Source organism: Nicotiana tomentosiformis, chromosome 7, assembly GCF_000390325.3.
Source record: "Nicotiana tomentosiformis chromosome 7, ASM39032v3, whole genome shotgun sequence".
Lineage (NCBI taxonomy): Eukaryota > Viridiplantae > Streptophyta > Magnoliopsida > Solanales > Solanaceae > Nicotiana > Nicotiana tomentosiformis.
In genome coordinates, this window is record NC_090818.1 from 81,730,200 (window position 1) to 81,751,815 (window position 21,616).

At 41.6% G+C, this 21,616-nt stretch overlaps 1 protein-coding gene across 1 annotated transcript; it reads left to right on the forward strand.

Moving 5' to 3' along the window:
- The first annotated feature begins 20,676 nt into the window (after positions 1-20,676).
- LOC138895887 (uncharacterized) lies at positions 20,677-21,613 on the forward strand. Its single transcript, XM_070180637.1, has 2 exons — positions 20,677-21,030; positions 21,455-21,613. The coding sequence occupies exons 1-2, from the start codon at positions 20,677-20,679 to the stop codon at positions 21,611-21,613; spliced, it is 513 nt and encodes a 170-aa protein (XP_070036738.1).
- The last annotated feature ends 3 nt before the right edge of the window (positions 21,614-21,616 follow it).

Sequence of the window (21,616 nt, forward strand, 5' to 3'; positions counted from 1 at the left end):
GACTTTTCAAAAGTTGATATATAGGTCTTAACTCATCTCTCTCTTCATGTTTACATAGAACCCGACCAGAGAACACCATAAAACCTATCCTTGGGCTCTCTAATAGGGTTTCAAATAATACTAACATTCTGGGTACGAAATCGACAAGCGATAACATCAGAACGATCCCTACGACGTAAGTATCATTATACCGCCTCTCTTTTTTCTTTGTAGTTCGAGTCTTGTAAGGTACTTCATAGTTAAGAAACATCTAATTTCTGTATTTAAGTGTTTAAATATCAAGGAAGGTTGATAAATTGGTTTCCTAATAGTTAGAACTCACGGGACGGTGATCGGAAGCCGTGAGTTTGATGTTTTTCCACTTTTAGTGGACTGTTTTGTAGTCCACTCGTGTTGGCCTATTATACTACTGATTTATGGAGTTTGGAAGGATAAAAGGGCATGGAGAAACTCCATATGTGGTAGGGTAGTAGGTTGGTCACTCGTCGTTGCAGTTTCAGGCTAATTGATAACTTGTTGATTGGGTGTGTTATGGTATAATTGGGGTTTTTGTTGTATTGAAGGTTCCGAATTGTAATTAGTTTGGTTTTGAGTTGCTGATTATATTGTTTTTGTATCTCGCCTATAGTAGGCTTGAGGGAGCAGTAAAATTAGGCGAAATGCTGCTCGTTTTATTTTAGAATTGAGATATCGTTTGAGATATGTAATATACTAGCACCATCTAAGTCGTACATGTATTTCTTTGTTATAGGATTGGTGCACTAGTTATCATAAGCCATTTGTTAAGTTGCATTGATGACTTGAGGTATGTTAAGGCTATCCCTTCTTTCCTTTTGGAATGATCCATATAATACAACGAAACGAGTAAGCACACAACTTTCATAAATGATTCTATTCTTAGAAGTACTAGGGTTGCCTAGTTCTGGATTCCCCATATGTCCTACTATCATATCGTCTGTTCATGGGTCTCATGATATTATGAGAGATCTTATTGACTTACTTCATTATGCATTGCATCCATTTATATATGTATATTGACCTATGATAAGATTGTGTTATATACGCGTATAGTACATGTATATGGGGTATGGGGAAAGGTTATTATGTTATATATACACCACGACCTGATCAGCTGGTATACGTTTATGACTTCACCCAGAGAGACTGAGATGATATGATGGGATGCCCTCAGAGGCTTGATGATGTTATGTGCGCATGTATGCATGATATGACATTTTTACGCATATGCACGACATTATAAATGTTTCATGATTCACAGAGCTATTCAGACTTACAGGTTGAGTCCCTTACTCCATGTTTCTTTAATGTCTGTTATATATTAATTTTTATGCCTTACATACTCGATACATTATTCGTACTGATGCCCCTATTGCCTGAGGGCCTGGGTTTCAAGCCCGCATATGCAGGTAGACAGGGTGACGGTCCCTCATCTTAGGATCCCAGCTCAGCGAGAGTTGGTGTGCTCCATTTGATCCGGAGCTGCTATTGAGTTTTGGTACGATACTTTTTTATATATATGGGTATGACGGGGCCCAGTCCCATCCTTTATACAGTTGTACATTCTGTTAGAGATCTGAAGATAGTCATGTATAGTTGGATAGTATGTGGCCTTATCTGCTCGCCCTACCGTATTCCAGATATATATATATATATATATACATATATATGTCATTTGGGCATGTTTTCCCACGTATGTTGTTCATACAAATCGGTAGTTTATTTCTAGATGTTATGCATGACCTACAGTTATTTCATGTTTATATGTTAGACGAATGCTTAGGGGTGTTCGATAGGTAGAACTCGGGCACTCGTCACGGCCCATCGATTTGGGCCATGACAAGTTGGCATGATATTGCTCTAATTATTCTTATTAAGAAGTGAAATTGATCGGTCTTGACTAGTTCATGTGCCATGTATGTTAGTTTTTGTTAAACATTCTTGTGGTTACTTTTATCATCTAGAACTTGCCCGGTTGGTCTTTCAATGCTAATCATCGTTATGTTTGGTTGCAGGGATGACCTCAGGCATTCTTTTTTATCTTTGAAAAAGCCTCTTTAGCCCTTCGAGCCTACTATTGCATACATATTATCACTAGTTAACCCCATTTGAGCCTTTAACCTTTTCTTTGGCTACTACATTACAAATGTTTACCCTTTTGTGAAATAATTCCCTCTTTTTGTAATGACCTGGCTGGTTGTTTTGTGTATTGTAGCCATGTTCCACTATGTATTGCCTCTTTTATGTTCATTTTTGATTTTGTGACTTGCCGGTGTGGTTAGTTTGGTTTCGGAGTTATTTTAAAGTGAATTATGACACTTAGTCTCAAGGTTGGAGGCTTAAGTTGGAAGGGTTTATCGGAGTATGACTTTTGTGTAGACGACTCCGGAATGGAGTATTGATGTTTCCGATAGCTTCGTATGGTGATTTTGGACTTAGACGTATGTCTGGATATTGATTTGTAGGTCCGCAGGTTCGTTTGGGGATTTTTGGCCAAAGTTGAAAAGTTGAAGGTTTGACTGGTAGTTGAATTTGATGATATCGGGTTTTGGTTTTAGTTCCGGAAGTTGGAATAGGTCTGTTGTGTCATTTGGTACTAGTGTTCAAAATTAAGGTTAATTCGGAGTTGATTTGGTATGATTCGACATTAGTTTAAGAAGTTGGAAGTTTATTAGTTTCACTAGGCTTGAATTGGGGCGTGATTCATGGTTTTGATGTTGTTTGATATTATTTGAGGCTTTGAGTAAGTTCGTACTGTGTTTTAGGACTTGTTGGTATGTTTAGATGGTGTACCGGGGGCCTCGAGGGTGTTTCGGATGGTTAACAGATCATTTTGGACTTGGTGATTATTGCTGAACATTTATGGTTTTTGGAGTGATCGTATCTGCGGTAAGCTTGGCCACAAATGTGGAGCCGCAGGTGCGGCTGAAGGGTCGCAGAAGAGGAAAAGAAAATTGTTTAGGATGTCCATAGATGCGGAGAGCTGGGCACAGGTGCGCAAGGAGTCTGCATGTGGGGAACTGCGGAAGCGGCTAGGAGCCCGCAGAAGTGGATGAACGGGAGTTTAATGATTTTCGCATGTGCGAAGGAATTTCCAGAGATGAGACGCTGCAGATGCATGTTTTTTTCCGCAAAAGCGGAATGCCGAATTTTGGGAGAGTCGCAAATGTGGCCAACTTTCCGCAGAAGTGGGACAACAGGTGTGGTTAAGTGATCGCAGGTGCGGATTCACTAGCAGGTTCTTATATTCAAAGGGTTTGAATGTTTTCTCATTTTGGGAGATTTGGAACTTGGCTAAGGGCGATTTTTGACAGGATTTCGCTACAATTGAAGAGGTAAGTGAAGTTTAATCACTTTTTGTCACGACCCAAACTGATGGGCCGCGACCGGCACCTGGTACCTTACTCAACTGAGTACCAACGTATCGTATCTTTCTTATTACATCATCATATACACGTGACATACGAGCCTAATAGGCTAACATGATCATTTATAAACATAAAACATAGGCCGGCAAGGCCATATTTTATCCCAAAATGTCAAACTTTGACGAAATTTATTTTCTTCGATTTGCTTACCCTCTCACCTTTACGAATTTACTCATCACTTGTTTGCAATAGCATAATGCTTATAATCTCATAATAGTCCCATTCCCGAACTTACGTTGATTATAAGCATTATGTTATTGCAAACAAGTGATGAGTAAATTCGTAAAGGTGAGAGGGTAAGCAAATCGAAGAAAATGAATTTCGTCGAAGTTTGACATTTTGGGATAAACTTTGGCCTTGCCGGCCTATGTTTTCAGTTTATAAATGATCATGTTGGCCTATTAGGCCCGTATGTCACGTGTATATGATGATGTAATAAGAAAGATACGTTACGTTGGTACTCGGTTGAGTAAGGTACCGGGTATCAGTCGCGGCCGATCAGTTTGGGTCGTAATAAAAGTGGTATCATAGCAGTTCTGTCCTAGGGAGTCTACAAGCCGTGTCTAGTAGAGTCTTGTTTATGGGTGTGTTGTGCACCACACTTATAAATAGGAGGTTACAGGGCATTTAGGATTGTCACTCTTTCTTCTTACTCTAGATCATGTGGTAGAGCCCGGTTGTAAGAACTCAATTTTCCAAACTCTATCTTATTCATAATATGACGATGCCTACATCCAGAAAGACGATTGGTAAGGGATATTGATGTGGAAGAGTTGAGTCAGAGGAACTCGATTTTTACATCATGCTTATGATGGATAAAGATGAGGTATTCAGCAGATCACGTATATACTAAGATGTGTAAGCTTCTTGATAAGGATCCCTAAGGCAAGAATGGCTATCCACTCTTATGGTAAAAAGCAATGAAAGAATCAGAATGTACATGTTTCAACAAGTAAAAGAAGCAAGATAAAAAAGGGTACGAGGTATCCAGTTAATAAAGATTATCATTATTTACCATTCAGGAAGGGAGATATAAGCATTTTGAGTTACTTTCAACAGTGACAGATGTATGTACAATCGGCCACACCGATCTCAGTTATGCCCTATGGGAGCTAACAGACATAGTTTAATAGAAGGACGAGTTATCAGGATCCGGCTGGGGATAGAGTAACCCAAAATAGTGGATGGATTGGTAGAGTTAGTTGACGTTTCCGAAGGATAGAGCAAACATGGTAATGGATCTCCTTGTGAGACACCACGATTGAGCAATTAGTAGGCGTTGGATTTATGTTACCATTGTGAAATTTTGCAATATTAAGGGAGTACGGTGTAATCCTTCTCAAGATTATTACACAGATTTTTCCCTACTCCAGGTATGTTAAGGCTATCCCTTCTTTCTTTTTGGCATGATCAATACGATACAAACAAAACGAGCAAATGCACAATTTCCATAAATGACTCTATTCATAGAAATATTAGGGGTGTCTATATTCTTGATTCCCCATGGGAATTATTATTATATATTCTGTTCATGGGTCTCAAAAAAATACGTATTTGACAAAATTTATCCGACAGGCATATTGATTTTATGACAATTCAAGAAATCTTATTAACGTGTTTCATATGCATTTCATGAATTTATACATGCACATTGACCCATGACCATATGGCATTATATACACGTATATATATGTATATATATGTATATGGGATATGGAAAAGGTTACGGCGTTATATACGCACCACCACCTGATCAGCTGGTATACGTTGATGATTTTGCCCACAGTGGCCAAGATGATGTGATGGGATGCCCTCAGAGGCCTGATGATGTTATGAAACATGTACCTATGCACGACATGACATTCATATGCATATGCATGACACTATAATTATTTCATGATTTACAGAGTTATCCAAACTTACAGGTTGAGTCATTTACTTTATATTTCTTACATGTCTCTTATCTACTTATTTATATGCCTTACATACTCGGTACATTATTCGTACTGACGTCCCTTTTTCCTGGGGACGCTGCGTTTCATGCTCGCAGGTTCCGATAGACAGGTCGAGAGTCCTCCAAAGAGACCATCAGATCTGCGGAAGATGTTGGTACGCTCCATTTGCTCCTGACTTGCTTGTTTGGTCAGTATGATTTAGACGTGTATTATTTGGTATGGTGAGGCCATGCCCCGACCTTTGTGATAAGTATGTACTCTTAGAGGCTTGTAGACAGATGTCATGTATACGAATGCTTGTATGGCCTTGTCGGTCTATGTTTAGAGTTTATAAGTGATCATGTTGGCCTATTAAGCCCGTATGTCATGTGTATATGATGATGTGATAAGAACGATACGTTACGTTGGTACTCGGTTGAGTAAGGTACCGGGTGCCCGTAGCGGCCCATCGGTTTGGGTCGTGATACTTTTGTTGATAAATATTGATTATCCATTGATTTTTTACACATAGTTTATGTTAATTTGAAGTGAAATTTGAGGATTTTAGACCATGGTATGGGAGAGTTAGATTTGGTGATTTGAGGGTTGATTTGTGGAAGGAACTGAATGAAATTAGTATGTTGTGACTCATAATTGAATGGGTGTTCAGAATTTTTGAATTTTGTCGGGTTCCGGGGTGCTAACCCAGGGTTGATTTCTTGGGTTGACTTTGCATATTTGATTCAAGACTTTAGCTTTATCTTTTGGAATTGTTTCTTATGGCTATTATTGATGGTATTAAGTTATTTTGGCTAGATTCAAGTCAGTCAGAGATTGATACGCACGGGAAGGGCTTGTTAGAGGAGTGATTTGTCTTGCGTGAGGTAAGTATCTTACCTATACTTGGTTGAGGTACTAGTTGCCTGAATTATTTGTGATAGCTACGTGCCATGAGTGGCGCTTATATGAGTTATTTGTACCACATTTGAGATTCCGTTGAGATTATTCTCCTGACTAAACCTGATAAAACTGTTATTTCATGATGAAATTGTATGTTCTAGCTATGATAGCACACATTGTATATGCGTACACTATAGCATGTTATTTATACCAGTTAAGGAGTATGAAACTTGATTATCATTAATCATGTACATGAATTCTCGTATATTTTCTTTCTGTGTGTTATGATCTAGATTGGTAGCTTGTGACCACGCCTGGTAGACTATGATTATTGGAACGTGAGTTATCCGTGCGGTTGATATTATTGGCACGTGAGTTGTCCGTGTAGCACATAAGTTGTCCGTGCGGATCAACATATTGATATTATTAGCATGTGAGTTGTCTGTACAACACGTGAGTTATCCGTGCTGTTGATATTATTATCATGTGAGTTTTTCGTGCAGCACGTGGTTGTCCGTGCAGCGTGTGGATACGGATCATCCCCCTAGGGTCACCCTCTCATATTTCTCTCTTGATGGTGTACACGCGTATTTGAGAAAACTGATAAGTGGTTTGGTACGGATATGGAATTATTGAGGAAAATCTAGCCAGTGTTTGTTTTGGACTTTGCATTTCATCTTTGCTTGCAATTTCCATGGTTAATTACCCGATCTATTTGCATATCACCTTTATATGTTGTACCATTGACTGAACAGAGAACTTGAGTAGTCACACACACATACACACACCCAGAGGGTAGAATATGTGCTTTATGACTTGATCACCTTATAGTTCTGCACTTGTTAAATTGATGAAACTGTACAAGTTATGGCAAGTATCATTTGCAATTGTTGCATCTATTACCTCGCCAAGGTTAGTTATGATACTTGCTGAGTACATTGGGTCGGTTGTACTCATGCTACACTCTGCACTTAATTGTGCATATCTAGGTGTTGGGACCATCATCGATAGCAGAGGAGATGTAGTTTTGAGTGCGGGGACTTGAGTCATATCGAGAGATATTGCCCCAAACTATTGAGTAGGGTTCCACAATAGAGCTCTCAGCCTATGATTTCGGCACCAACAGCTACACCACCCGCCCAGCCAGCTAGTGGTGGGGCACAGTTAGCACGAGGTCGACCTAGAGAGGGAGGTCGTTCAAGTGGTGGTCAGGCCCGTTGCTACACATTTCCAGCCAGGCTAGAGGCGGTTGCTTCTGATGCCATGATCACACGTATTGTTTCAGTGTTGTAGTGTACGAAGGATACTCTGGCAAAAGTTTCCAAAGTCTCTAAGAGTAAACATTCGAGGACGAATGTTTCCAAGGGGGGAATGATGTTACACCCTATATTTTCGTACATAAAAATGCATCGTAAGCAAACTAATGTAGGACCAAAAATGAGATAATATTTAAAAGTATATAAATTAATTTAATCATGTTACCTCTGAGGTTACAAATATTGAAGATCATGAACAACAAGTACAAAGAGGGTTGGACGGTTCAGAAGCTAAAGCAATTGAAGAAAATAATGTTTCGTCGAAAGTCGACAAGTTGGGAATGTTATAACATATACCTTTGGGGTGAGACTAGGGTGCTTAACATGATAAGGAGATTATGTTATGATTTATATTAGTCGTATGACATCCGTGTGTTATGTTTTGAAGTCAAGAGAGTTGTGGAACAAAAGTCGATGAAAGTCATCACAAGTTACATTCATAAGTTTTACTGAAACTTTGGGTCAAATGTAACTGCGATTTTCTCCCAATATACTTAGAGTTATGGGGTGTTCCACCCATCACATTAAAGATCTATGAGTCTATTTTCCAACGCATTAAACCGTTTGTCAATACGACATTGGAGTAGAAAGATATGGGCATTTGTGCGATACTGCGCAAGCTGCTAGGTGACAAGTAGGTGTGTCACCTACTTGCTTAAATGAGAGCCCAAAAAAATAGGGCATTTCGGGTCGTCCAAAGAGGCCTTTTAAGGGCCTATTTTCTTCATATATTAGACTTAAAATAGAGTATAATAACCAGACATAAGCTCTGCAAAGAATCCTCCCAAATATTTCCCACAAACCCTAATTGATTTTCTCTCCCTTTCAAGTTCCAATTGGAGGTAAAACCTAGAGTTTGAAGAACCAAGATAAGAGCTGATTTATCCAACAAATAAGGTGAGTTTACTTCTCTCTTTCATCCAATTTTTCTTCTGTAAATTCATGGTAAGTCGTTCTATACTTGTAAGAACTCACGGGACGGTGATCGGAAGCCGTGAGTTCGAGTTATTCACTTGTAGCGGACTGTTTTGTGGACTGTTTTGTGTTGCTGTTGGGCTGCGTGTTTTACTACTATTTTGTGGAGTTTTGGAGGAGGAAGGGGGTTTATAAACACCATATAAATGTAGGGTGGTTGGCTGGTCGTTCGTCATAACATTTTCGGGTCGTTTGACACTACTACGGTGGTCGTTTTGTGTACGAAGAGATTGGGGTGTGTTGGGCTATTTTGTAGTATTTGATGGTGTATATAGGGCTGAAAAATGATGTATATATGTTGTTATTGTTCTGTTCTTGTATTGTTGGTGTTATCTTGAATTTGGAGGAAGTAAGGATTATAGGGGAGATGCTGCCCGTTTTAATACAAAATAGGTTTGTCGTTCGTTGTGCGATAGTTGTACCTTTCGTAACTTAACGATAGTATTATTATCATTCTTGTAGATTAAGGTGCGAAGAGGTGAGTTCAACTTGGTGATTGGAAAGATTGTGATAAGGTATGTTAAGGCTAAGCCTTCCTTCATTTTGGCATGATCTCGTAGCTACATGTGTTAGTAATGAGACAAAAAGAGAAGTTCATATTCATGAATTTATTCACACTATTCTAGTCTCATAAGTTACAATATTATTCCTTATCGAGACTCTATATTCAATTTTAGTATTGTCTTCTTCCAGTCAAGAGAGCAGCAAGCCTATATATACAGTATTACAGTATTTTCATTACCATCGAGCTATAATCGATGGGCAGGCCCCTATTGGGCAACCTCTGATCAGATGGAAAGTTATATACCGAGCCTACTGTGGCCGAGCGCCTATGAGCGAGCCCAGCATGGTCGAGATACATAGCCTAGTATGGCTGAGCGCCTATGAGCGAGCCTACTATGGCAGAGCAGTTATATATACCGAGCCTTATAAGGCCGTACAATTATTTTACTTACTATATTGAAGGAGTTGAGTCAGTATCAGCAGGTAAGTATATCTCCAGATCATCTTTGACTGCCAGTTACTTCCAGTTATTATATTATCAGTTCAGTTTCGATTTTCAGTTATGTTATTGCCTTATATACTCGGTACATTATTTCGTACTGACGTCCCTTTTCCGGGGACGCTGCATTTCATGCATGCAGGTTCAGATAGACAGACGAGTAGATCTCCTTAGTAGGTGTTTCCCGAGTTCAGCCTGATCGGTAAGCTCCACGTCTTTCGGAGTTGCCAGGTCTAGAGTGTTGTGTACATCTTATGTATATCTGTATATATGTTATGGGTAGGTCGGGGCCCTGTTCCGATCATAGTACATCTATCAGTAGAGGCTTGTAGACATATCCTGTTGGTTAGTGCAGTATGTTGGGTTTGTAGGCCTGGTATGTATAATTTGGTGGTTTGTCAGCTGTAGTAGCTATGACGGCCTTTTCAGCCTAGCTTTATATTGATGTTTAGTTAGCGCTAGTTTCCATTCAGTTTTATATTTTGCTTCGCAAATTGTCTTGCAAGGTGGCCCCATGGCCAAAGTATGACATTATGTGTTCAGAGTCCCTTAGTCGCAATTTGGTACGCCAGGTTAGGTGAGGCACCGGGTGCTTGTCTCGCTCCTAGGTTCGGGGCGTGACAAACTTGGTATCAGAGCAGTTCTATCCTAGGGAGTCTACAAGCCGTGTCTAGTAGAGTCTTGTTTATAGATGTGTTGTGCACCACATTATATAAGCAGGGCACTACAGGGCATTTAGGAGTTGGTTACCCTTCTTTGAAATCTAAATCGTGCTACAGAACTGAGTTATAGGAAATTTGAATTAAACTTATGTGTTGGTGTTTGCATGCACAGATGACGGTGACTAGGAAGACTACGGCTAGCCAGAGGAGAGATACAGCAGTAGGTGAGGGGACCAGCAGGGTACCCCCAGTAGATGGGGCCCAGTCTGAGGCTCAAGGTGAGACCCCTACTCAGCCATTACCGGCTCCTCCACCAACTACGGAGATTCCTAGGGAAACCGCACATCCAGTTCCCCCTCCACTTCCATCAGATCAGGACTTAAGGAGTGCGGTGCATTTGTTGACACAGTTGGTAGCTACCCAGCAACAGGCTAGGGCATCAGCTAGTGCAGGAACTTCTGAGGGGTCTGGGAGTTCAAGGGTCCGAGAGTTTATTGCTTTGAGTCCCCCAGAGTTCACGGGGACAGATCAGAGGGAGGACCCGCAGGATTTCATAGATCAGCTTCACAGGATCTTTCGTGTTATGCATGCCACAGAGAAAGAGGCAGTTGAGCTAGCAGCTTTTCGACTCCGAGATATAGCCATCCTTTGGTATGAGGGATGGGAGAGGTCCAGGGGACGTGATGCACCTCCAGCTATTTGGGAGAATTTTTCAGATGCCTTCCTTGACCAGTACTTACCACGGGAGATCCGACAGGCTCGAGTCGATCAGTTTCTAGCCCTCAAGCAGGGTAATATGAGTGTTCGAGAGTATAGTCTCCGTTTTGACTTATTGGCCAGATATGCACCATCCATAGTTGCTACTATACGGGACATGATTCATAGGTTTATAGCAGGGTTAGCCCCAGAGTTAACCGAGGCATGTGCCACCGCTGCATTGCAGGATAGTATGGATATCTCCCGGATTCAGGCATTCACCCAGAATATAGAAAGGGGTAGGCGTCGGCAGCAGGGTACAGAGAGGGCTGAGCAAGGGCAACGTAAGAGGATGAGATTTCCCAGGTCTCAGGAGAAATATCAGGGTAGTTATAGGACCCAGTACTTCGGACGGCCACCTAGGCCTCTGCCACCTCAGTTACAGGGTTACAGGTATGACCGCTATACTCAGTCAGGCCCAGGTGAGAGCTCATGGGCATTGGGTTTGCAGCGACAGCGAGGATCTGCGCAGACATAGTCATTTCCTCCACGGTGTGACATCTGTGGTAGAGGACACTTGGGCCAATGCCGAGCAGGTTCTGATGCTTGTTATACATGTGGGCGTCCAGGGCATATGATGCGGGATTGCCCAAATAGAGATTCGGGGGGAATGGCACAACCAGCGAGTTCAGCAACAGGATCATCTATGTCCGTGCATCCTTCAGGGCGCGAGTCTCAGTCTTCGGCTGGTAGAGGTCGGGGCAGAGGTAGAGGTTCCAGTTCAAGTGGTAATCAGAACCGTATCTATGCTTTAGCGGGTCGACAGGACCAGGAGTCTTCACCAGACGTTGTGACAGGTATATTAACCATTTTCTCTCACGATGCTTATGCTTTGATAGACCCAGGATCTACTTTATCATATATTACCCCATTTGTCGCGAGGAAGTTTGGTATAGTGCCTGAAATACTAAGTGATCCTTTTGCGGTATCTACACCGATCGGAGAATCGATTATTGCTAGACGGGTTTACCGAGGTTGTACGGTGACAATTTGTAGTCGTCAGACCTCAGCTGACCTAGTTGAGCTAGAGATGATGGATTTTGATGCTATCATGGGCATGGACTGGTTGGCAGCTTGCTATGCCACAGTTGATTGCCGAGCAAAGGCAGCCAGATTTCATTTTTTGGGTGAGCCAGTCCTTGAATGGGTAGGTAATACACCAATACCCAGAGGTAGGTTTATTTCCTATCTGAAGGCGAGGAAAATGATCGCAAAAGGGTGCATTTATCATATTGTGCGAGTTAGAGATGCAGATGCTGAGATACCTACACTTCAGTCTATTCCCGTAGTCAAAGAGTATGCAGATGTGTCTCTAGATGAGCTTCCAGGTATTCCTCCAAAGCGAGAGATTGATTTTAGCATCGATTTGCTTCCAGGAACTCAACCAATATCCGTCCCTCCGTATAGAATGGCACCTGGCGAATTAAAGGAGTTGAAGGAGCAGTTAAAAGATTTGTTGGAGAAAGGTTACATCAGGCCCAGTACCTCACCTTGGGGTGCACCAGTACTGTGCGGAAGAAAGATGGCTCGCTGAGGATGTGTATCGATTATAGGCAGCTGAACAAGGTAACTATTAAGAATAAGTATCCACTTCCAAGGATCGATGACTTGTTTGATCAGTTGCAGGGGCTAGATGCTTTTCAAAGATAGATTTGAGGTTGGGGTACCACCAAGTTAGAGTTCGGGAAAAAGATAATCCGAAGACAGCCTTCAGGACCTGATATGGCCACTTCGAGTTCCTTGTCATGTCCTTCGGGTTGACTAATGCACCCGCTGTATTTATGGACTTGATGAATAGCCTATTCCGACCATTTTTAGATTTGTTCGTGATAGTATTTATTGATGATATTCTGGTTTATTCCCGTTCAGAGGATGAGCATGCGGACCACCTGCGAGCGGTACTCCAAACCCTCCGTGATCGTAAGTCGTATGCTAAGTTTTCTAAATGTGAGTTCTGGTTGAAGTCTGTAGCATTCTTGGGGCATATTGTATCAGATGAAGGGATAAAGGTGGACACTCAGAAGATTGAGGCCGTGAAATCTTGGCCTAGACCTACCACTCCGACAGAGGTTCATAGCTTTCTAGGCTTAGCAGGATACTATCGGAGGTTCGTAGAGGGTTTTTCTTCCCTTTCGGCACCATTGACGAAGTTGACACAGAAAGAAACTAAGTTTCAATGGACAGAGGCTTGCGAGCGGAGTTTCCAAGAGCTTAAGAACAGGTTGACCTCAGCTCCAGTTCTAACACTTCCAGAAGGGTCTAGAGGGTTATGCCGTGTATTGTGATGCATCAGGTGTCGGGTTAGGATGTGTCCTGATGCAACATGGGAAGGTAATTGCATATGCTTCAAGGCAGTTGAGGAAGCACGAGAGGAATTATCCGACCCACGACCTCGAGTTAGCTGCGGTTGTCCATGCACTTAAGATATGGCGGCATTATTTATATGGTGTTCATGTTGATGTATTTACTAATTATAAAAGCCTACAATATATCTTCAAGCAGAAAGAGTTGAATTTGCGACAGAGGCGATGGCTTGAGTTATTGAAAGATTACGATGTTAACATTCTCTACCATCCAGGGAAAGCTAATGTTGTAGCAGATGCCTTAAGTCGCCGATCTATGGGTAGCTTAGCACATGTAGAGCCCAAGAAAAGACAATTAGCTAGAGAGATTCATCAATTGTCTTCGTTGGGGGTTCGGTTAGTAGATTCTGAGGATGGTGGAGTTGTACTCCAAAACACTACAAAATCATCCCTCATAGCGGAAGTCAAGGAAAGGCAGTACGAGGACCCAGAGTTGGTCGAGCTGAGAGAGCGAGTTCCGCAGCAGAAGAAGCCACTGTTAGAGCTAAAGGGAGATGGGGTTCTCAGATATAGGGGTCGTTTGTGTGTTCCAGATGTAGCAGGGCTACGAGACAGGATTATGTCAGAGGCACATTATTCATGGTATTCCATCCATCCTGGGTCGACGAAGATGTATCATGACATTAAGGATGTGTACTGGTGGAATGATATGAAGAAGAACATTGCTGAGTTTGTCGCCCAATGTACTAGTTGCCAGCAAGTGAAGATAGAGCACCAGAAGCCTGGAGGGCTAATGCAGACTATAGAGATCCCGACATGGAAATGGGAGGCGATAAACATGGACTTTATCACGGGTTTACCTCGTTCTAATCGTAAGTTCGATTCCATATAGGTGATAGTCGATAGGCTCACGAAATCAGCTCACTTCCTACCGGTCAGATCTACATATACAGCAGAAGATTATGCAAAGTTATATATTAAGGAGATAGTGCGGCTACACAGAGTACCAGTTTCTATTATATCTGACCGTGGGGCTCAGTTTACAGCACATTTTTGGAGGTCATTTCAGAGAGGTCTAGGGACTCAGGTGAATCTCAGCACAGCTTTTCATCCACAGACTGATGGACAAGCCGAGCGCACAATTCAGACGCTCGAGGATATGTTACGAGTATGTGTGTTGGATTTTAAAAGAAGTTGGGATGAACATCTACCTCTTGTCGAGTTTGCATATAATAACAGTTACCACTCCAGTATTCAGATGGCTCCGTACGAGGCTTTGTATGGGCGTAAGTGCAGATCTCCTATAGGGTGGTTTGATGTTGGGGAATCTGGGTTATATGGGCCAGACCTGGTTCAACAGGCCATAGAGAAAGTAAAGCTTATCCGGGAGCGACTGTTGACAGCTCAGAGTCGTCAGAAGTCATATTCTGACGTGCGGCGACGAGACTTAGAGTTCAGGATTAATGACTGGGTATTCTTAAAGGTATCACCTATGAAGGGCGTGATGAGGTTTGGCAAGAAAGGCAAGCTTAGCCCACGGTATATTGGGCCTTATAGGATCATTCGGAGAGTGGGCCAAGTAGCTTATGAGTTAGAGTTGCCCTCAGAATTGGAGTCTGTCCATCCGGTTTTTCACGTATCTATGCTACGAAAGTGCATTGGCGATCCTACCCGAGTGGTGCCCACGGATGATGTACAGATTACAGAGGACTTGTCATACGAGAAAATTCCAGTTGCCATCCTAGACCGACAAATCCGCAATCTACGAAATAAGGAGGTAGCTTCCGTAAAGGTTTTATGGAGGAGATAGAATGTAGAAGAGATGACGTGGGAATCAGAGGAAGAAATGAAGTCTAAATACCCCCACCTATTTCAAACTGAAGATATGGCTCGAGATGGGATGCTACAACACAGCTCTATTCAGGCTAGCAGGTCAGCAGGTAAGCTTTTATTTTTCACTTTTAGTATTTATGATTTACGGTTGGTAAGGCAAAGTGTTGCTATTTATAAACATTGGCCATGTGTGGCATGCATAGTATGTTTTCTAGCTACGTACAGGTTGGTTTTAACCTAGTGTACGAAGGATACTCTGGCAAAAGTTTCCAAAGTCTCTAAGAGTAAACATTCGAGGACGAATGTTTCCAAGGGGGGAATGATGTTACACCCTATATTTTCGTACATAAAAATGCATCGTAAGCAAACTAATGTAGGACCAAAAATGAGATAATATTTAAAAGTATATAAATTAATTTAATCATGTTACCTCTGAGGTTACAAATATTGAAGATCATGAACAACAAGTACAAAGAGGGTTGGACGGTTCAGAAGCTAAAGCAATTGAAGAAAATAATGTTTCGTCGAAAGTCGACAAGTTGGGAATGTTATAACATATACCTTTGGGGTGAGACTAGGGTGCTTAACATGATAAGGAGATTATGTTATCATTTATATTAGTCGTATGACATCCGTGTGTTGTGTTTTGAAGTCAAGAGAGTTGTGAAACAAAAGTCGATGATAGTCATCACAAGTTACATTCATTTTTACTGAAACTTTGGGTCAAATGTAACTGCGATTTTCTACCAATATACTTAGAGATATGGGGTGTTCCACCCATCACATTAAAGATCTATGAGTCTATTTTCCAACGCATTAAACCGTTTGTCAATACGACATTGGAGTAGAAAGATATGGGCATTTGTGCGATACTGCGCAAGCTGCTAGGTGACAAGTAGGTGTGTCACCTACTTGCTTAAATGAGAGCCCAAAAAAATGGGGCCATTTCGGTTCGTCCAAAGAGGCCTTTTAAGGGCCTATTTTCTTCATATATTAGACTTAAAATAGAGCATAATAACCAGACATAAGCTCTGCAAAGAATCCTCCCAAAAATTTCCCATAAACCCTAATTGATTTTCTCTCCCTTTCAAGTTCCAATTGGAGGTAAAACCTAGAGTTTGAAGAACCAAGATAAGAGCTGAGTTATCCAACAAATAAGGTGAGTTTACTTCTCTCTTTCATCCAATTTTTCTTCTGTAAATTCATGGTAAGTCGTTCTATACTTGTAAGAACTCACGGGACGGTGATCGGAAGCCGTGAGTTCGAGTTATTCACTTGTAGCGGACTGTTTTGTGGACTGTTTTGTGTTGCTGTTGGGCTGCGTGTTTTACTACTATTTTGTGGAGTTTTGGAGGAGGAAGGGGGTTTATAAACACCATATAAATGTAGGGTGGTTGGCTGGTCGTTCGTCATAACATTTTTGGATCGTTTGACACTACTACGGTGGTCGTTTTGTGTACGAAGAGATTGGGGTGTGTTGGGCTGTTTTGTAGTATTTGATGGTGTATATAGGGCTGAAAAATGATGTATATATGTTGTTATTATTCTGTTCTTGTATTGTTGGTGTTATCTTGAATTTGGAGGAAGTAAGGATTATAGGGGAGATGCTGCCCGTTTTAATACAAAATAGGTTTGTCGTTCATTGTGCGATAGTTGTACCTTTCGTAACTTAACGATAGTATTATTATCATTCTTGTAGATTAAGGTGCGAAGAGGTGAGTTCAACTTGGTGATTGGAAAGATTGTGATAAGGTATGTTAAGGCTAAGCCTTCCTTCATTTTGGCATGATCTCGTAGCTACATGTGTTAGTAATGAGACAAAAAGAGAAGTTCATATTCATGAATTTATTCACACTATTCTAGTCTCATAAGTTACAATATTATTCCTTATCGAGACTCTATATTCAATTTTAGTATTGTCTTCTTCCAGTCAAGAGAGCAGCAAGCCTATATATACAGTATTACAGTATTTTCATTACCATCGAGCTATAATCGATGGGCAGGCCCCTATTGGGCAACCTCTGATCAGATGGAAAGTTATATACCGAGCCTACTGTGGCCGAGCGCCTATGAGCGAGCCCAGCATGGTCGAGATACATAGCCTAGTATGGCTGAATGCCTATGAGCGAGCCTACTATGGCAGAGCAGTTATATATACCGAGCCTTATAAGGCCGTACAATTATTTTACTTACTATATTGAAGGAGTTGAGTCAGTATCAGCAGGTAAGTATATCTCCAGATCATCTTTGACTGCCAGTTACTTCCAGTTATTATATTATCAGTTCAGTTTCGATTTTCAGTTATGTTATTGCCTTACATACTCGGTACATTATTTCGTACTGACGTCCCTTTTCCGGGGACGCTGCATTTCATGCATGCAGGTTCAGATAGACAGACGAGTAGATCTCCTCAGTAGGTGTTTCCCGAGTTCAGCCTGATCGGTAAGCTCCACGCCTTTCGGAGTTGCCAGGTCTAGAGTGTTGTGTACATCTTATGTATATCTGTATATATGTTATGGGTAGGTCGGGGCCCTGTTCCGATCATAGTACATCTATCAGTAGAGGCTTGTAGACATATCCTGTTGGTTAGTGCAGTATGTTGGGTTTGTAGGCCTGGTATGTATAATTTGGTGGTTTGTCAGCTGTAGTAGCTATGACGGCCTTTTCAGCCTAGCTTTATATTGATGTTTAGTTAGCGCTAGTTTCCATTCAGTTTTATATTTTGCTTCGCAAATTGTCTTGCAAGGTGGCCCCATGGCCAAAGTATGACATTATGTGTTCAGAGTCCCTTAGTCGCAATTTGGTACGCCAGGTTAGGTAAGGCACCGGGTGTTTGTCTCGCTCCTAGGTTCGGGGCGTGACAACGAAGACGAGGTCGAAGTAATTTGACAAAGGAAGAAAATGAGGTCGATCTGACTCAATAGAGGGACGAGGATGAGCACTCCTTTTAAAAGGACAGTAACGGTTAGTTTTAGAGATAAGATATTATAGAGAATATTCTAGGGGATATTCCTCCCATCCGTACTATTAGGATTTTGGTGGCCCGTGTGCCTTTATAAATAGAAAGATATGTAGTTATATGGGGGATTGGACACTAATTGTAAAAAAACAATATATTGACTTTCTCTGAAGATTCTTGCTTTATTACATACATAAAAAATATACCTTTTCTCCAAATCTGTGTCTAACTTCTCTCCCACGATCCAAGGAGAATCCGAATATTCAAAGGCTCATTAATCATTTATCATTGTCAGGAAGAATATCACGGAATCTCACCCCTTTTCGGTTACCTCTCTTGCATTTATTTATATAAATGCCAATATATATCATTTATGACTATTTAATGCTATTGTCTTTGTTCTTGGGCCATTGAATATTGTCTACTATTACATGTTTATTTTTAAGAAAACTGAACTTGTGACATTTTTCCATGAAATTCGTTAAATGATCTTTTGGATATTAATATTGGCTAAGATTAAATCTATTCTATTAAAAAATCTAATTGTTCAAACCTAGATCTAGAATTTTGGTCAAACAAGTGCGCCACATGTATTCTTCGGTATTAATTGACCCTGGTTCCACTTATTCATATGTGTCATCATACTTTGCTTGTTACTTACACATGCCAAATTCTTTAGTTATGCCTGTTCATGTATCTATACCGTTGGGTAATTCTTTTATTGTGGACCGTGTCTATCTGTCGTGTGTGGTCACTATTGGGGGATTAGAGTCAAGAGTTGATCTTTTACTACTTAGCATGGTTGATTTTGATGTGATTTTAGGCATGGATTTGTTTTCACTATGTCACGCTATTCTGGATTGTCACGCTAAGACCGTGACATTGGCGATGTCGGGGTTGCCTAGGGTTGAGTGGAGAGGTTCACTAGATTATGTTCCCAGTAGACTGATTTCATTTTTGATGGCTCAACGGATGGTTGAGAAGGGATGTTTTGCATATTTGGCCTTCGTAAGGGATAATGCTGATGCTCCTACCATGGAGTTAGCTCTGGTAGTGAGAGACTTCCTAGATATATTTCTTGCAGACCTACCGAGTATGCTACTTGATAGGGGCATTGAGTTTGGTATTGACCTGGTGTCGGACACTCAGCCCATCCATATTCAACCGTATCGCATGGCACCGGCGGAATTAAAGAGTTAAAGGAACAACTTTAGGAATTTCTTGATAAGGGCTTCATCAGGCCCATTGCGTCACCTTGGGGTGCGACGGTTCTATTTTTTAAGAAGAATGATGGTACTATGAGGATGTGTATTGACTACTGGTAACTGAACAAAGTTACAATTAAGAACAAGTATCCACTACTGCGCATTAATGACTTATTTGATCAGCTTCAGGGTGCTAGAGTGTTCTCGAAGATTGAATTGAGGTCGGGGTATCATCAGTTGAAGATTCGGGATTCTGATATTGTGAAGACGGCATTAAGGACACACATGGTCACTGCGAGTTTCTTGTGATGCCTTTTGGGCTGACCAATGCCCCAGCAGCCTTTATGCACCTGATGAATAGTGTGATCCAGATGTATCTTGATTCTTTTGTCATAGTATTCATTAATGATATATTGGTGTACTCACGCAGCCAGGAGGATCATGAGCAGCATTCGAGGATTGTACTCCAGACCTTGAGGGAGAAGAAGCTATATGCTAAATTCTCCAAGTGTCAGTTTTGGCTTGATTCAGTGGCATTCTTGGGCCCTGCGGTGTCTAGTGAGGGGATCAAGGTAAATCCGAAGAAGATTGAGGCAGTTCAAAGTTGGCCCAGACCGTCTTCAACTAATGAGATTCGGAGCTTTCTCGATTTGGCAAGGTATTATCACCATTTTGTGGAGGGTTTGTCATCCATTGCTGCACCTTTGACTAGATTGACCCACAAGGGTGCCCCATTTCAGGTGATCTGATGAGTTTGAGGAGAGATTTCAGAAGCTCAAGACTGCATTGACTATAGCCCTAGTGTTGGTGTTACCTACAAGTTCGGGATCTTACATCATGTATTGTGATGCGTTGCGTATTGGGCTTGGCGTGGTGTTGATGTAGAATGGTAGGGTGATTTCCGACGCGTATCGGCAGTTGAAGGTTCATGAGAAGAATTACCATATGCATGACTTAGATTTGGCAGCTATTGTTCATGCATTGAAGATTTGGAGGCACAATTCGTAGAGTGTTCATTGTGAGATCTATATCGACCATCGGAGTCTCCAACACCTATTCAAGTAGAATGATCTTAATTTGCAGCAACGAAGATGGTTATAGTTGATAAGAGACTATGATATCACCATATTATATCATCTGGGGTAGGCCAATATGGTGGCCGATGCATTGAGTAGGAAGGCAGAGAGTATGGGCAGTTTGGCATATTTACCGATAGTAGAGAGGCCACTAGCCATGGATGTTCAGGCCTTGGCCAATCAATTTGTGAAATTGGATGTTTCGGAGCCTTGGCAATATTCTTGCTAGGGTTATTCCATAGTCATCGTTGTTGGAGCGTATCAAGGCTCACCAGTTTGATGATCCTCACTTGTTGGTGTTGAAGGACATGGTGCCGCGGGTTGGTGCTAAGGAGGTTGTGATTGGTGATGACCGTGTTATGCAATTTCAAGGCTGGATTTGTGTTCCAAATGTTGATGGGTTGATAGATTTGATTTTTGAGGAGGCTCATAGCTCGCGATATTCCATTCACCCAGGTGTCACGAAGATGTACCGTGACCTGAAACAACACTATTGGTGGCGGAGAATAAAGAGAGATATCATTACTTATGTATCTCGGTGTTTGAATTGTCAACAGGTGAAGTATGAGCATCAGAAACCGAAAGAGTTGATTCAGAGATTGGAGATACCGGGAGCGCATCACTATGGATTTTGTGGTAGGATTGCCACGGACCTTGAGGAAGTATGACGAATTCTAGATTATTGTGAATCGGTTGACTAAGTCTGCACACTTCATTTCATTGGTCACTTCCTATTCTACAGAGCAGTTGGCTCATATTTACATCCAAGAGATTATCCGCTTGATGGCGTGCCCATTTTCATCATTTCTGACCGAGGCACGCAATTCACATCGCAATTTTGGAGAGCAGTGCAATGAGAGTTGGGCACTTGGGTTGAGTTGAGTACCGAATTCCATCCTCAGATGGACGGACATTCCGAGCGCACTATTCAGTTCTTGGAGGATATGTTACGAGCATGTGTTAGGGATTTTGGAGGTTTGTGGGATCTTTTTCTCCCATTAGCAGAGTTCGCCTACAACAACAACTTCAAGTTGAGTATCGAGATAGCTCTTTATGAAGTGTCATTCTCCGGTTTGTTGGTTTGAGCCTGGGAAAGCTAGGTTGTTGGGCGCTGATTTAGTTCGTGATGCCTTGGAAAAGGTGAAGGTGATCCAGGAGCAGCTTCATACAGCACAGACCAGAAAGAAGAGTTATGCTGATAGGAAGGTTCGTAATGTTGCATACATGGTGGGTGAGAAGGTTTAGCTC

Bases quoted from the DNA above. Each gene is read 5' to 3' on its own strand.
- LOC138895887 (XM_070180637.1), top strand. From the start codon at position 20,677: ATGGTGCCGCGGGTTGGTGCTAAGGAGGTTGTGATTGGTGATGACCGT. The intron at 21,031-21,454 runs GTATGACGAATT...TGTTGGTTTGAG, and splicing joins TTGCCACGGACCTTGAGGAA to CCTGGGAAAGCTAGGTTGTT.